Raw genomic sequence first — 17,229 nt, 5'->3', positions numbered from 1 at the left:
ACAACAATGGCCAGTATACTAGGGGACAGCATCAGAAGGCCAAATTGCATGTCTGTTTTTGTGCTACTCGTGAACTAATAGTTATTTGTTTTGCACTTTAAAATAAAGTTTTATCATATTTTTAAAAGATAAAATTGTTTTCAGCTTGTGGGTGATACGAAAACAAGATGGACTTGGGTTTGGTTCTCAGGAAATTATTTATTTTGGGTATAAAGCATCTTACCTTTCTCAAGAGCTCTTAATCCTAGTGTTTTCTCTCTTTAAATCATTTCCTATTTATCCTGCATATAGTCTATTTTAAAAATACTTGTTTACCTGTTGTCTTCTCCATTAAATTGTAAGCTTCTAGAGGAAAGAATAGTACAGTCTTTTGCCTCTTTTTGTGTCCCCAGAACTTAACTTAACACTGTGCCTGTCATATAATAGGCATTTAATAAATATTCATTGACTGACTGAAGTTCTTTAAGTGGGAGGAGGGAGTGATTTGATTCAACTGATCTTCACTTTTTCATGGCATTACTATCTGGCTATGAGTAGCTTTCTCCACTACTACCCACTTTCACAGACCTTTTTCATATTTTCTGCTACACTGCCACCTTCTGGTTTGGATAATGATTCAGAGACTATGAAATTCCCCAAAGGGAGTCCATCAGATTTTTTCTTTTTTGTAGTTTACAGGGATTTTCTGTCCTTTTGAGATTCAGAGTTCTGTTGGAGAAGTCCTTAGACATTGTCTTCTGAATTATTTATATCAAATGCTCCTGCTAAGGGAGTTGGGATGTGCAACTAGCATTTTTTGCCCCTAATACTGTAATTTAAAGAAAATTCCTCTCCTCTCTCATCTTGACAATTATGGACCATGAAAATTACTATAGTTTCGCAATTGTCAATGTTGAAAAATTACCCATATATATATCATGTAAATAAAAAGCTATAATAAAAAATAATAATGCCAATAAATAGTGATGGTGGTATTTAAACTACCTGTCTCAAAAAAAAAAAAAAAAAAAGAAAGAAAGAAAGAAAGAAAAAGAAAAGAAAATTACTCTAAGACTTCACCTAACAAGACCGAAGGGGAATTGGTAGGATTGAACTTTGTCCTACTTTTTTGCTAGCAATAAAATCCCTGCCCTTTGAACTTAACAAAGTTGTTTCATTTTTCTAGTAGTGTCAAGGGAACAGAGTTCAAGCTTCAATCTTTACCATTGTGACCATAAGTAAGCAAACATTGTGAGAAATAGTGAATGTTTTATTATCTATTTTTCCAAAAAGTAAAACAGTAGTGCTAAAGACATGCACATACATACATATACATGTATCTATGTATGCTTCTATGTGTGTTATCTATGTATATATATATATACATATATTATATATATATATATATATATATATATGATCACCATTGTAATTTGGATAGCTGAACTGAAAGAGAATCACAGCTGAAACTAGGACAGCATCTATTATTCCAGATGATTGTGGTGAAATTATGTTTTAATATTCAAAACTTAGTGGAATTATTTCTTTGTAAGCCTGAGAAGAATTGAAATGTTTATTAATTCTCAAAACCTTGATGAGGCAGTAGCCATGTAAGAATATGGTTGCTGAAGACTGAAAGCATATATCAAGAAAAGATTAAAGAAATTCCTTTGGATGGTGGCTATTGGTAAAGTTATCTTTCCATACCTCTAGGGCTGTGTATCAAAGGAACCCTTAATAAATGATATTTGATTATGGGAGTGGAAGGAACAAGGAAAAAACTGCAGTGAGGTGGTACAGTAATCTGGCTCACTTATTAGCTGTGTGACCCAGGGCAAGTCAATGCTTAAGCTCAGCTTTCCACAAAATTTTGAAGAGTGTTAAAAGAGCCAGTCTTTATAATGAGAAAAGAACACTATTTTAAAGACAATCTTAATCAAGAAAAAAGCAAGGAACTGTTGCCTTTCTCAATAAGCTAATAATAAGAAGATATTAGCTAATTTGCCAAAATAGCTTTCCTAAAGAGTAGATCTGACTTTGTCCCTTCTTCTATTCAATAAGTTCCAGTGATTCCTTTCTCCTGAAAGAGCAAATATAAACTCCCCTATTTAACATCAAAATAGCTTTACAACCAGATCCCTCTCTACATTTTCATGCTTCTTATACATTTTCCCCATCTAATCATTATGCAATCCAGCTATACTGGCTTACTTACTGTTCTGTACTCACAATACTCCATCTCCTGTGGCTTCTGCATGGAATTCCCCTTCCCCTGCCCAATACCTAGAATGCATTTCTTCCTTATCTCTATTTCTGGGAATCCCAGATTTCTTTCAAAATTCAACTGAAGAGCCACTTTCTACCTGAAGATTTTTTTTGCCCCCTTCTAGATTCTAATGCATCCCCTTCTCAAACTACTTGATATGCATTTTATGTAAATTTTGTATATGTTTATGTGTGTGAAATTATATTAATATATATGCATGTATATATAGGCATATACATACATACATATTCTATATCTCCATCTTATCTATCTACCTCATATTTTTCCAACTTGCACTCAAATTGGATCTCTAGAAGGATAAATTGCTGCCCCAGGTTTTAGAGATAAACTTTTATATGGCTAGTCATATTACTGCAGTTCCTAAGTTGATGTGCTTCCCTTTTAATAGGCAGCCAATAGATTTAGCACTTTTAGGAAAAGCATTTCCTGAGATGACATAAAAAGAATTGGTATGAACTATTCATAAGCTTAGGACATATTCTTCCATAAATATATACTGGCTAATGGTAAACATAGCTTCAGACTTAAAGAATAATAGCAGTAAAGCAAACATATAGGAAAGAAATGTTTCAAAGAATTCACTTAATAATTGCTAGTACTAGAAGTCCTTTTCCCTTTTATATGTTCTTCTCCCTTTGTGTGTAGATTTTTGCTGAGAGAGTCACTCAGCTGACTCCCAGGATCTGTTCCTTTCTTGAGTCTGTTCAAGTATCAGTAGCTATTCCTTCCATATTAGCCTATTAGTCATCTACATGTATATTCTTTTTTCTTTTTATTTCTGTGGATGTATAAATCTAGTAAAGTAGAATTTTTAGAAAGAATAATTTTTTCTGGAAGATATTTTCTTGAATGATGTAACTCATTAATATGACTATTGTTTGCTTAATAAATGAAAAATGCTAGGCTTTGTATCTTTGTAAAACTTTATTTGTAGAATTTTATTTTTTGTTTCATATTTAATATAAAAAGTTACTTGGATAAGAAAGGATTAGCAGGATAACTTTGCATGGCTAAACCTCTCTTTAAGGAGAAATTCTTGTGTGCTAATAAATTGTCTCAGACAATTTTTGGCTAAAATGCTAGTTTCTCAATCTCCTTGATAGCCATGACCTAGTCCTTCACTCTATCTCAATGACACACAGAGAGGGTAAGTCCCTTGATCTTGCCCTCACTCACAAATGTTCCATTTCTTTCCATATACTTGGAAAACATTTTAACTGATTAGATTGATAGATAGATGGAGGGATGGAGGGATGGATAGACAGATAGATAGAATCATTTCACCTTTTTCTTTGTTTCATGACTTCTAATTCTGTTCTTTGTACTCACTGTGAGTCCTCATTTCTTACCAGGCCATTACTCCCTGCAATGACTACACACTCTCACTTTCCCTCTCTTGACCTTCAAGGTCTTCCTCTCCCAGATAGATACTTTAGTGGTGGTTAATTAGGCTATCATTTGCCTCAATTCTTACATAGCCCTTAGTCACAGAATGGGCATGGCCTCTGACAATTGAAACCTGGGAAAGATCTTAATTCAGAAAGACCAAAGTCATCTAGTGCATCCAGGACAATCTCCAGTTGTCAAGACTTAGATCTTGTCACTGGATTCTGATGACTAGAGGAGAGAGGGAAGCTGATGACTGTACAGCTTTGCCCCAATTAAATACAATTCACTGGTAAATTAAAATATCACCCTCATGATGTCATTGGTCCTCTTAGAAAAAGGACCACTACATCACCCACTGCCACAAATAACAGCAACGACAACAATCCAATTGCACTGGCCATTTGGGGTTGATCAAACATGACGTTCCATTTCTCTTCTCTAGTTATATTTTATCCTTGGAATGTGCCATCCCTTCCCCTATACCATTTATTTTCTTTGTCTTGCTTTATGACAACTCAAATCTTTCCTTCTGCTGTAAGTCTTTCACACTAATGCCTTCTCCTCTGAGTATTTTCCATATGTGCTATATATATTTTGTATGTACCCAGTTATTTACCTCATTAGAGGTCTCCCTAATAGAAAGTAAGAGTAGGATCACATATTAGTCTTTATTTGTTTCTCCACTACTTAGAACTGTATCTGTAAGTGACTTCTTCCATACTTTTCATTTTACATAGAAAAACTAAATCTAAATTGAAAAATTATCCAATATCACCTAGGGAAGAGATGGCTAAGATTGAAATCAGGTCCTCTGACTCCAAATTTAGATATATTTACCAAAAACTAATTTCTAAAATTCATTTGATCTTTAATGCAATTAATTCTTTTATTTTTTCTTATTTTTTATGAACCAAAGAACACAAGGCCTTTTATATAAGTGCTTAATATTGTGGTTGTAATCAGTTGAGCTATCCTTGTAGTTGTTTCCAATGCAAGTCCTATAAAATAAGTTGTCCCCTTTTATAACACTATCTCAGTGTTTTTTTTTTTTTTAAATTTAATAGCCTTTTATTTACAGGATATATACATGGGTAGCTTTACAGCATTAACAATTGCCAAACCTCTTGTTCCAATTTTTCACCTCTTACCCCCCCCACCCCCTCCCCTAAATGGCAGGATGACCAGTAGATGTTAAATATATTAAAATATAACTTAGATACACAATAAGTATACATGACCAAAACATTATTTTGCTGTACAAAAAGAATCAGACTCTGAATTATTGTACAATTAGCTTGTGAAGGAAATCAAAAATGCAGGTGTGCATAAATATAGGGATTGGGAATTCAATGTAATGGTTTTTTATCTCAGTGTTTTAAGGACTCATTTAGAAGGCACATTTCCCCACTTTTACAAAAAAAAAATAGTCAGAAACCCTATCCACCATTCAATATGAAATTTAAAAATATTAAAATAGAAAAAATATTTTCTGATTATTTAGAAAATTTAAAATAGAGATGACATACATTTTCATTTTCTGTGAAGTGTTTAGGGAATGGTTTGTTCACTTTCAAAGGAAACAAGGACATCCTTTGTATAAACTACCTCAGAGTTGGGGTGAGCAGGTAATCTGTTTTAGTGGAATTATTCGCTTTTAAAATAAAGTATCATTAACCAGCATGTTGAGAAATCTCTTAGAAACAGCAACTTGGTCACTTTTTTTTTTCCATTTTGCAAAACTGATCATTCTGCCCCTAACCCTGACCAACGTCACACCAACTACTTTAGGACAAAGATAGCTAGAGATGGTTGTGCAATCTCAAAATAGGCAAACAAGCAAAAGCTGTGAACGAATTAAGGGAAAAACATGCAAACTTGTTTTCTTGTTTTAAATCCATATTTAAAAGCAAAAACTTATGTCTCCAACTTCTGCCCAGCCATAAGACAATGGGAGATAACATTGAGTCATCCTTAGAATAAAGGCATTGGAGACTTAATTTTACAATAACTTGGTTAAAGATAATACCAAAGCTAAATAGAGTGGTGGGCAATCAAGACGACTCAAACCTATGCCTCACTCACTGATTAAGTCATTGAATTCCCTTTATTTATCTTCCCTTTTATAAAATAGAAATAGTGGAAGTAGTCAGCAATTCAAAAAACTGTTTTGAATTAAATATTTTAAAAGCATTTAAACTTTGAAAAGATGCTATTATTACCAAATATTCTTCTAATGGACTACACTATTGGAAGGAGCTCCTGATTCTTTGAATAGACACTACATATTCTAAATTATATGTTAAAATTAAAAACATGAAAAACAATGGTTAGAGCACTGTGTAAACAAAGTCACATCTTGTCCTCAATCCTTTCTTAGGTTGGTTGCTTCATGTGACAAATTGTCCCATGGTTGAAGACTAAAACTCTAACCTTAACCTCTACTGTAAATGGTTCGTTGGCTGGTTGGTTGTTGTCTTCATTCTTGAAGAGGACTAAATTGATATTGTTATGTTAGAGTCGAATTACAATGTGTCCAGATTGTGGCGGAACAGACCAAATTGAGCTTGGAATGCTCTGCCACAGGTCAGACACAAATAGTCCCTATGAGCTTTTGGAGTCTCTATGAGCTTTTGGAGTGGCTTCTCTAACTTCTGAGCTAATTCAATTCTGCTTTGCTCATAGAGCACAGCATCTTCTCTGATGAGGGCACATCATGCTGGGCAGTCTTATGCTAATGGTTCCCATGTCATGCAATCAATTCTAAAGTTTATATATATATATATATATATATATATATATATGTTTTTATTGACAAAACCCATGCCAGGGTAATTTTTTACTACATTATCCCTTGCACTCACTTCTGTTCTGATTTTTCCCCTCCCTCCCTCCACCCCTTCCCCTAGATGGCAAGCAGTCCTATACATGTTAAATATGTCGCAGTATATCCTAGATGCAATATATTGTGCAGAACTGAATAGTTCTCTTGTTGCACAGAGAGAATTGGATTCAGAAAGTAGAAATAACCCAGGAAGAAAAAGAAAAATGCAAAGTTTACATTCATTTCCCAGTGTTTTTTCGTTGGGTGTAGCTGCTTCTGTCTATCATTGATCAACTGAAACTGAATTAGGTCTCTTTGTCAAAGAAATCCACTTCCATCAGAATACATCTTCATACAGTATCATTGTTGATGTATATAATGATCTCTTGGTTCTGCTTATTTCACTTAGCATAAGTTCATGTAAGTCTCTCCAAACCTCTCTGTACTCATCCTGCTGGTCATTTCTTACAGAACAATAATATTCCATAACATTCATATACCACAATTTACCCAACCATTCTCCAATTGATGGGCATCCATTCATTTTCCAGTTTCTAGCCACTACAAACAGGGCTGCCACAAACATTTTGGCACATACAGGTCCCTTTCCTTCTTTAGTATCTCCTTGGGATATAAGCCCAGTAGTAGCACTGTTGGATCAAAGAGTATGCACAGTTTGATAACTTTTTGGCCATAATTCCACATTGCTCTCCAGAATGGTTGCATTCGTTCACAACTCCACCAACAATGCATCAGTGTCCCAGTTTTCCTGCATCCCCTCCAACATTAGTTTTTCCTGTCATCTTAGCCAATCTGACAGGTGTATAGTAGTATCTCAATTCTAAAGTTTTTAAGAGAGACCTTGAGAGTATCCTTGTATTGCTTTTTCTGATCACTTTGTGAGTGCTTGCCCTGTGACTACCTTGTGAGTGCTTGCCCTGAGTTTTCCATAAATAGTTTTTTTTTTGGCAAGCATACATTTGGCATTCCAATGGAAGTTGAACTCTGCAATAGAGTTGGAATGCCTATTACTGATTACAAGGGAATGGAGAATATGGATAGGTTGATGTAAATTTCATTATTGCTTGAAACAATTTAAAATGCACTATTTATTAGCAGTAGATAGAATGTTGGACTTGGAGACAGGAAGACTTAGATTCAAATCCCAATCCAGCCACTTGATAGCTATGTGACCTCAGACAAATAGCATAATCTCTGAACCCCAGTTTCTTCATCTGTAAAAATGGAAAAAATAATACCAACTTCATAGGTTTATGAGTATTAAACAAAACTGCAAGCAAAGCATTTTGCACATTTTAAAACTCTACATGTGAGCTGTAAAAATAATAGCTAATATTTATATAGCACATTAAAGTTTTCATAGTACTATGCAAATATTATTTTATTCTCAACAACCATTGGAGGTAGGTGTTTTAGTTATTTAATGTGCCAGTAATATCATTACCACATGGCATAATAATAATAGCTTATCATCAGATAAAATGTTAAGATTTTTTTTAATGTCTTTACATATGTTTATCTCACTGGAAGAAAAGTAGTAGGTTTTTGGCAAGATTCATTACGACATTCATTACTACTGCTACAAGATCCATTACTAACTAGTCCCCTAGGTGGCACAGTAGATTACTGCATTAGTTTAGAAGTAAAAAAGACCTAATTTCAAATATTGCCATAGATGTTTACTTGCAGTGTCATAGGCAACTGTAAAATGTTGACAATAATAACATCTATCTCAAAGGTTTGGTGTGAGAATCCACTAAGATAACACCTGCATCTATGCCTTTAAAATATCTATTATTAGCCTCTTGGCCATGTGCAAGTCATTTAACCTCCCTGTAATTTAAAATGAGTTGATTGAATAATCAAAAGAGCATTTGCAGGTATGAGATCTGCAGTTTTATGATTTTGTTAATAGAAAGTTTAAAGAAGCCACACCTTAACTACATTCATGTGAGATTTTTATAATCAGCTTCATACTCAGAATAAAAAGCTATCGTAAAATTATTTAAATACTAGTGCTGAGTTTCAGTAGAGATTAGGATTAGGTTGGCAATAATATCATGCTATTTTGTCTTTTCAAGGGACAGCATGTTAAAATGTATTTTCTATGATGCAATGTTACAATGCCACGTGGGAAAAAAATTTCTTAGTAAGAGGCAGAATGGGGTTAAACTTTAAGAACACAACCAATTTGGAGGAAATGAAATTGGAAACATAGTATCTGAGCCAAAGCACTTTGAATAGGAATGTTACTTCCCGAGTATATAGGCTGCTGTGGGCTTCTATTTTATCAGACTATGGAAGGGATAATTACTTTTCTCCCCTTATGCATGAGTTTCTTTGGTCCTGAAAAACAAATAAAAAATCCTCAACTCTTCTCCCTCCAAGGCTACTGATTTACAAAGTAGATCCGTTTTCTATTAAGAGCTCTCCAATACCAAGAATACCGTAGTTTTTAAAAATTGTAATCCTAAAGGAAAAAGTCATAGCAGTCATTAAAAGATTTCAATCTATATTCTAGGTCTTAAAGTAGATACTGTGGTCTTACTAATGTGGCATCCTTGTGCTTTGCACAGAGTCCTGTCCATAAGAAATAGATTAATTTTTTTTTTTTTTATTCTGTGCCAGGTACTGTCATGATGAGCATTCAAGTAATTTGGAATAATATCACGAATTCCCGTTCCCAAGGAGAAATGGCTTTCTCTCAAGCCCTTTTTGGGGTGTGGGAGCAGGAGAGAGCCTTTCCCCCGGTAATGGTTTTGCATTTTATTTCCCAACTCTGCATCCAAAAGTGCTCTTCTTTACTTTTCCTTACTTCCAAGCTCCTTACATTATAAAGAATGTCTTCTGTCAAAACGAAGGACTTTAAAAAAAAATGTTTATTTTTCAATAATCTTTTTTTTTTAATTTATAATTTCAAATTTCCTCCTTCCCTCCAGACCTTCTCCCATGCATTGAGAAGGCAATAGGATACTTATTATATAAGTGAAGTCACAAAGTGACTAATTTTTTTTTTAATTTAATAGCCTTTTATTTACAGGATATATACATGGGTAACTTTACAGCATTAACAATTGCCAAACCTCTTGTTCAAATTTTTCACCTCTTACCCCCCCCCACCCCCTCCCCTAGATGGCAGGATGACCAGTAGATGTTAAATATATTAAAATATAAATTAGATACACAATAAGTATACCTGACCAAAACGTTATTTTGCTGTAGAAAAAGAATCAGACTCTGAAATATTGTACAATTAGCTTGTGAAGGAAATAAAAAATGCAGGTGTGCATAAATATAGGGATTGGGAATTCAATGTAATGGTTTTTAGTCATCTCCCAGAGTTCTTTTTCTGGGCATAGCTAGTTCAGTTCATTACTGCTCCATTAGAAATGATTTGGTTGATCTCGTTGCTGAGGATGGCCTGATCCATCAAACTGGTCATCATATAGTATTGTTGTTGAAGTATATAAAAGTGACTAATTTCTAAATACGAACCCATCAAAACCTAGGCCCGGGAACTGAAAGTCACTTAATAATCACAAAGTCTCTTAATGCCAAGCAAAAATCGAGTCTACCAGATTGTAAAGTCCTTGGTCCCCTTCCTGCTTTCATGACATCCCCAAATAGGAGTTCAGAAACCCGTAGAGGGAAGGGGTGGGCAGAAGAAGCGGGATTAGAATAGGGGATAACGAGTGATTCCACCGAAAACCAATTAGAGAAGGTCCATTCCATTGCTTCCCGCCTGCACACGCTACACAGCAGCGGAGGCGGCGGCGGCGGCGCAGGAAGCCGCGGATGCGCGGGGGTCCCCGCGTAGGGGACGCGCAGCGCTCCTAGGGGATACAAGTAGCGCGGTAGGAGCTCTGGAGGCCTCAGGCTCCGGGGCGGAGCGCAGTCCAGGCCCGCCGTGGCTGTTCCTTGACTTCCGCTTTCCCGCCTGACTGGCTGAGCTGGGGAAGAAGGCTTAGAGGGGGCAGGATGGCCCGGGGGAGCGCGCAGACGAGGAGGGGGGCGCGGTGCAGGCGCGCCAGAGTCGTGCGTCTATATAAGTCTGCGGGGGCGGGGCAGCGCGGGGGGGTGTAACACCCACCCTGGGTTAAACGGCCCGGTCACGGCCATGGAGTAAGTGCAGCTGCCGCCTCTAGCAGCTTACATCGCGTCCGGGCGGCGGCGGAGGAGGAGACTGAGGCGGCCGTCCCTGGGCGCCGGGCGCATTGGTGAGCTGTGCGCCGCACAGGCCCGGGGCTTTGCAATGCGCGCTGGGTGCCTCGGGGAAAAGAGGCGGAATCCTGCACTTAGGAAAGAGAAGAGAAGGCGAATCTTGTAGTTTCCTCCGCCCGTTCGGCTCCCTGCGCTTCTCCGAGAACTGGCTCTGACGCTGTCCCTGCCCCCTCTGACACGTGCAGTCGGTACTTGCAGCGCTCCCCGGTAGTAGAGGGTGGGAGGGACCCTTTCCGTGCTTTGTCCCCCCCACCCCAATCCCGGGTGGGCAAGGGGGGAAGCGGACGAACCTTGTTGGAGGGCTTTGTGTCCCGAAGATTTGGGAATAATATGCCCATAGCAACTGGAAACCAGCTGTTCACCTTTCCGGGCTCCTTCACCTTGCTCCTGAAACTGTCAGTCACTGTATCCTTTCGTCCCCTGAGTTGCATTCCGAGTGGTGTCATTTAGTAGGTGATCTTAGTTGTGCTGCTGACTCTGCCCGGAGAAGCCGTGAGATTTTATGAATGGGATGATACCCTTCCACATTGAGTCTTTGTAATATAGATGGGAGATAGCTTGAGCATTTACAACTCTTTCCTCACCCCCCATCCCGACTTTTTTTTTTCCTGGTGGAAAATGTATCCACCCTTACCCCAAAACCCAGTAAAGAGAAAGGTGTCTGTTGAAAACTGTTGCCACCTGAAAAGTAGCTTCTTTGTTTTTTTCTTTCTGAGAGTACCTCCTCCGTAGAAGAAATTGATTAAGGATAAAGTGGAGTGTTGAGAGTAGTTAACTTTATTTTTATTTATTTATTTATTTTTTTAATTTTTATTTAATAGCCTTTTATTTACAGGATATATACATGGGTAACTTTACAGCATTAACAATTGCCAAACCTCTTGTTCCAATTTTTCACCTCTTACTCCCCCCCCACCCCCTCCCCTAGATGGCAGGATGACCAGTAGATGTTAAATATATTAAAATATAACTTAGATACACAATAAGTATACATGACCAAAACATTATTTTGCTGAGAGTAGTTAACTTTAAACCGTGGATTTTGTGTTGGCAGCTGACAATTCATAAATACTATTTCCCTATGTCCAAGCAGGGCCTTTCCCTTTCCATTCTTCAAAAGTTAAGAGTCGTGGGCAACTGCCACCATTTTTATTTTATTTTATTTTATTTTTTTCCCTTGGACTGGAAAGTGATTACCTTTTGGTGCTGGTAGACATTTTTATCAAGTTCATTAGTCTGACTAACAAAAGCGTTAACTTAATTTGCTTCAGTGGAGTTTTGGTCAACTATATTCTTTTTGAAGTAGGATTCATTCTTGGGATCTGATTATACTCAAAAGGTGCTTTTGATAGAATGTCTGCTCTAAGCCAGTTTCACATTTCTCTATCATTACTCTTTCCTCCTTCCCATTAAGCTATTTTGTAAAGGTATCAAATGTACATTGTTTTTATTATCTTTATATTTATTAATTCCCTTTATTTCAGAACAGTACAGTATCAAAATAATGATTATTTTCTATATTAATGAATATTCGTTTCCATCCACCCTGTTACCTACATTGGAGGTCTGCAGTGAAAAACCTGCCTTACCATCACTCATCAGAGATGTAGATGAATTCTTGTTTGCATTGGAATAAATGTCTGCTGAGAGCCTATTTCACTGATATTTTTTGATTCTCATCTCCAGTTTTTGTCTCCACCCCCCTTTTTTTCTCTTCTAATCCTTCCCCGAAATAGCAGGATTTATGAGAAACAAAGCCATACAGCAGGGTTTTGTTTTGTTTTGTTTTTTCTTCTTCCAGATCTCTTAATTTTGTTAGTGTTTCTTAGGAGCTTTGACCATAGCATAAGATTTGAAACTGATATGTTATATAGCTTTAGAACTTTAGCTTGAACTATGGGACAACTAATGGGAGTTGGGGAAAAGAGAAAAACTAATGCTCATTAACTGAAAAAAAAAAAGTTACATTTATAGTTGATAATTTGTTCCCTAGTTAAGTCTTCTCTCCTAGTTTCTAGGAAGTCATCAGAATTCTTGTCAAGCAAAACCATTAGGTTTTATATGTTGTGTATTGATTGCAGGGGCTCTCAATTCTTCATTGACTTTAATATGTAATTAAAAAAAAATATTTTTAAGAGTGAAGTTCAATGATACCACAGCAGTTCTTTCCTTCCCCCCCCCCCCCAATAAGTCCTCATTATTTGAGAAATGGTTACTAGTTGTCAATCTGTAATAATCAAACCAGGTATTTCTAAAGGCTTGATTAATGTGTTTTTTTTTTCTTTTTCCCAGGAGTATGCATTATCAACCATAAGCTCTGGATATTTCCATTCCAAGAGGGAGACAAATAAGTAGGACAATATGAAGTCCAATCCTGCTATCCAAGCTGCCATTGACCTCACTGCTGGGGCTGCAGGTAATCCCAGAGAACATTCAATTCCTCTACTTCTCTCTATGCATTTTCAGAATGAAATTGGTAAAAGCCTGTTAAGATGCTTAAAGCTTCCCCGAAGAATGTGTTACATAGTAACAGATTCATTCTATACAATTTAACATTAGAACATTATAGAAAGAATATATCTTTTCCATTATTTTCTCACTACTAATTAGAATAAGATTACTTTTGAGATCTACTAGGCTATTCAAAAAACAGGAAAACTAAATATTGAGTTGCTCTTGCCTCCTTTTGTCTAATGCAGAGTGCTTGATGAATAGTAGGTGCTTAATAAATACTTATTGACTTGTAATAGATCCTCCTTCTAGTGAAGACTGTAGTCTTCTAGTAAAGTCTATAAGTGGTGCAGGGGATGGAATAGTAAAGTCTATAAAATTTCTTAGAATAATGTTTTTAAATGCATAAAATAAAATACATAGAAATACAAAGGAAACTAATTATGTTGAAATACACTTATGAAGAGACAAGTATGACTGCTGTCTAAGAATCTGTCTAGAGTTTACCATGAATATTCATATAAGATAAAATACAGAGTTTAATTTTAATAAAATAGCATAGTTTTATACTAAATCTTGCCCATACCTCCTCAAAAAGCTCCTCCATTACCTGCGAGATATCTATTTCTCATGTTGGGTTTTGATGGTAAAGTGATTGCTTGCTGATCTTGGAAATCTTGGAAATAAGTGGTACAGTAGATAGAGTGCTGGGAACTAAGAGAACTGAGTTTTAACCCTGGCTATTTTGTGAATTCACTGTGATTTTTGATAAATCATAATCTTTTTGTGAAAAAACTGAAAATAATGGTGCTATCCTGCCTATCACATAGGGTGTTGAGTATCCATGGAGATATCTATAGGAATATGCTTCATAATTTAAAAGTGTCACACAAATATATTAACAATTCACTATTTTTCAACTATATGTAGGCAAATAGAAAACTCTGGTTCTATTCTTTTTAATTTAATAGTGTCCCCTAAATAGAAGAGGGGAAAGTTTATGTATATACAAGAACGAAAATGCGTGGCATGGCAAATTTTTCAAAAGTGATTGCTCCAAACATAGTAGCCCTCAGAATCAGCCTGGCCTTGTTCTTGGGTCGTGGAGTGCAGTCATCTTTGCTCCTTACACCTTGTTGTCACAATATGGTCATCAACCTAAAGGCCTCTATTGCTCCATGCTGTTTATCAGGTAGCAGTCTCCTATCACTAGGTTTTTTCAGCACTGAAATTAAGTGACCTTTTAGTCTTGTGGAAAAATACTTTGTTCTTCTTTAAACAGAAATCGATTTATTTATTTTGAAGTGAATGATGGAAAGGCTTCTGACAGGTTTTGGTTTATTGACCTTGCAAGTCTTATTGGGTAAGGTAAAGTATTAGGCAACCGAACCATTTTGTCCTCTCCTGCTCCTGGAAATTTATGTATTCATTGTGAGTATTAGGTAGTGTTGTAGGGTGGATTGTTGTTTTCTGAAGTGAGATACTGGGACTAAGTTGATATTCTGTGGGTTTTATAAACACAACTAGTACAAATAGGAAGGGTCAACTTGGAAGGTGATGGAGTTGATTGATAATATACAAAAAAAAGACATTTATTGTAATGCCAAAAGAAACTGAGCAAGACAGAGATTAGAGACCAATTCAATAGTTTATTAATTGGAGAGAAATACTGGGACCAATGGATCCCAGGGCTAGACGAGACTATCATCTCAAAGAGTCTAGCCCGGAATGTCGGGACAGCAAGCCTTTTATGGGATACAAAACAATGACAGAATGGAGGGACCTAGGTGGGGATAACCTGATAGATGGAGGTTACTGATATTCTAATGACATTAAGGAATGTCTATAACGCCTTTATCCTTAAGGCAGAATTATGAAATAGTACAAATGGAGGAACTGGTCACCCCATTAAAAGTGACCTTTGGCATTACATTATAACCCCCAAAGCACAAAAATACAAAAATAACTTGACTGACTTGAGAGCCAACATAAATCCTGTCATTTAATTAGCCTGATATTTCTTTTTTTTTTTTTTATTTTTTTCATTTTTAAAACATATACATAATTTTCAATACTCACCCTTGCAAAATCTTGTGTTTCAAATTTTTTTCTCCTTCCCTTCCTCCTACCCTTTCCCCTAAGTGGCAAGTAATCCAATGTATATTAAACATGTGCAATTCTTCTATGCATATTTCCACAGTTATCATGCTGCACAAAAAAAATCAGATCAAAAGGGAAAAAAATGAGAAAGAAAACAAAATGCAAGCCAAACAAAAAAAAAAAAAAAACTGAAAATTTTATGTTGTGAACCACATTCAGTCCCCAGTCCTCTCTCTGGCTCTTTTCATCATAAGACCATTGGACCTTAGCCTTATATTTCAATGTCAGTTCATTTAAAGACCTCTCCATCTAGTAGAGGCTCTTTGGTTGTTTGTTTAAATAACTTTTCAATTTGATCTCTTTAAAAATTGAATCTTTTTGAATTCCAAGGATCTAAACTAAATGAATTGTGTACATCTTAGGTGAGAGTAAGTATATTCTGCTTCCATTAAACCATGAGAAACAGTGTGGCTTATAGAGAAGGCCTTGGAATAAGGAAGACCTGAGTTTGAGTCACCATATTTACTGACATATTGATGTTGGTCAAATCATCCTCAGTGTGGTATGACCTTAGTCTACTCATTTATTCTCATAATGTCCCAGGTCTGTAAGGCTATAAGATAAAGAGTAGGTGCTGATTTTCATTAATAGAAGAAATTTTCATCAACAAGAATTCTATAAGCTAATAAGATCCTGGGACTTGTCCACAAAAAAAATGATTCACTTCTAATTTTGTGGGCAAGATATCCAGTATTGGTGATCAGGAAACCTGAGTCTTGATTTCATCTGATATTTATCATCCTTGTGATCTCTGTCAAGCTAGTCATTATCTTCCTTGGTAAGATGAAGGGATTGGATTAAATGACCTTTGATATGTCTTATAGCTCTAAGAAAATTCTATGACTGCATGATTTTGAAAGGTATTGAACAGCAATAGATACTGTTAAGTCTTAAAAAGAAGAAACTTGCAGTTATCCCCCCCCCCCCATTCTCTTCTTTTATCCCTATCTTTGTTCCACATAAATAGGGTGGAAAGGCCTTCACGATTCTTCAAGTTTGTTTTTAGTAAATCCAGAAAAAAATAAAATAGTGTGTGGTACAGTGGAAAGAACAATGAACACTGGGATTGAGGAGACCTGGAATCTAGCTTTGGCTTTGCCATAGTCTAATTGTGGGAACTTGGACAAAAACATTTTCTCTGAGCCTCCCCTTCTGTAGCCATAAAGTTAAATGGCTTTAGAGGTCTTTTAGTTCTAAAGACTTTAAGAAAAGTGCAAATGAACTGAGATTTTAATTTTGATTTGTTTCTCAACCAAATGTCAATCTTTTGTTGTCCTCGGTCTCCAAATGCTTATTGCCATACTTTTACTATTCTTTACTGAGAGAATGCTGATTTTCACTCAGATATTGGAACTCTTATCCACCTGGGATCTCTTCCAAGGACTTAACCAAGTAGCTTCCTTCTTTTGCTAAAAAATGGATCTTGTGGAGGGACATGCTTGTTTAATAGAGGCAGAAAGCTGGAGACAGAGATTAGCTGCCCTAATGAAAAATGCAGTCTCTTCTTCTCAAAGCATTTAACAATATTCAAGAATCAGAATGTCATGGTGTGTCTCTCAGCCTTAGGTTAAGGCTTGAACACATGGTACTTAAATCCATATTCACTACTACTTAAAGCAGAAGATGCAGGTTTTGGTTTAAAAAAAATTATTGATACCTTCTGTTTTTATATCACTTACATTTCCCAATATAGTCTTCCCCTTCTCCCTCCCAGAAAAAACTAACCAGCATGTTAGAAAAGTTGGACATATTTAATGTTTCATCTATTCCATAATATTTTACCTTTAAGAAAATATTAGAGAGGGGGGACCTGACTTGTCATAAGCCTTAATTGGGGCCAAGCTTGGTCATAATAATTTTGCAGCATTCAGGTTTGAGTTGTTCTTTTCATTGAGTTAGG

The 17,229-nt window shown here is 36.2% G+C and overlaps 1 protein-coding gene across 4 annotated transcripts in view; it reads left to right on the top strand.

The window, feature by feature from the left end:
• Positions 1-10,549: 10,549 nt before the first annotated feature.
• The window catches only part of SLC25A15 (solute carrier family 25 member 15), a 31,211-nt gene continuing 24,531 nt past the window's right edge, over positions 10,550-17,229 (top strand). Inside the window, exons 1-2 of one of the 4 annotated variants that reach the window (XM_023499633.2) lie at positions 10,550-10,714; positions 13,011-13,134. In XM_023499633.2, coding sequence (XP_023355401.1) covers positions 13,080-13,134 — 55 coding nt within the window. In that variant the 5' untranslated portion in view covers positions 10,550-10,714; positions 13,011-13,079. Of the gene's footprint in view, positions 10,926-10,964; positions 11,168-13,010; positions 13,135-17,229 lie in introns of those variants that run through there. The other 3 variants (XM_003764554.4, XM_023499634.2, XM_023499635.2) reach the window with 3 other exon arrangements.

Source organism: Sarcophilus harrisii, chromosome 3 (genome assembly GCF_902635505.1).
Source record: "Sarcophilus harrisii chromosome 3, mSarHar1.11, whole genome shotgun sequence".
Taxonomy (NCBI): domain Eukaryota; kingdom Metazoa; phylum Chordata; class Mammalia; order Dasyuromorphia; family Dasyuridae; genus Sarcophilus; species Sarcophilus harrisii.
This window is presented reverse-complemented; position numbering and strand designations above follow the sequence as displayed.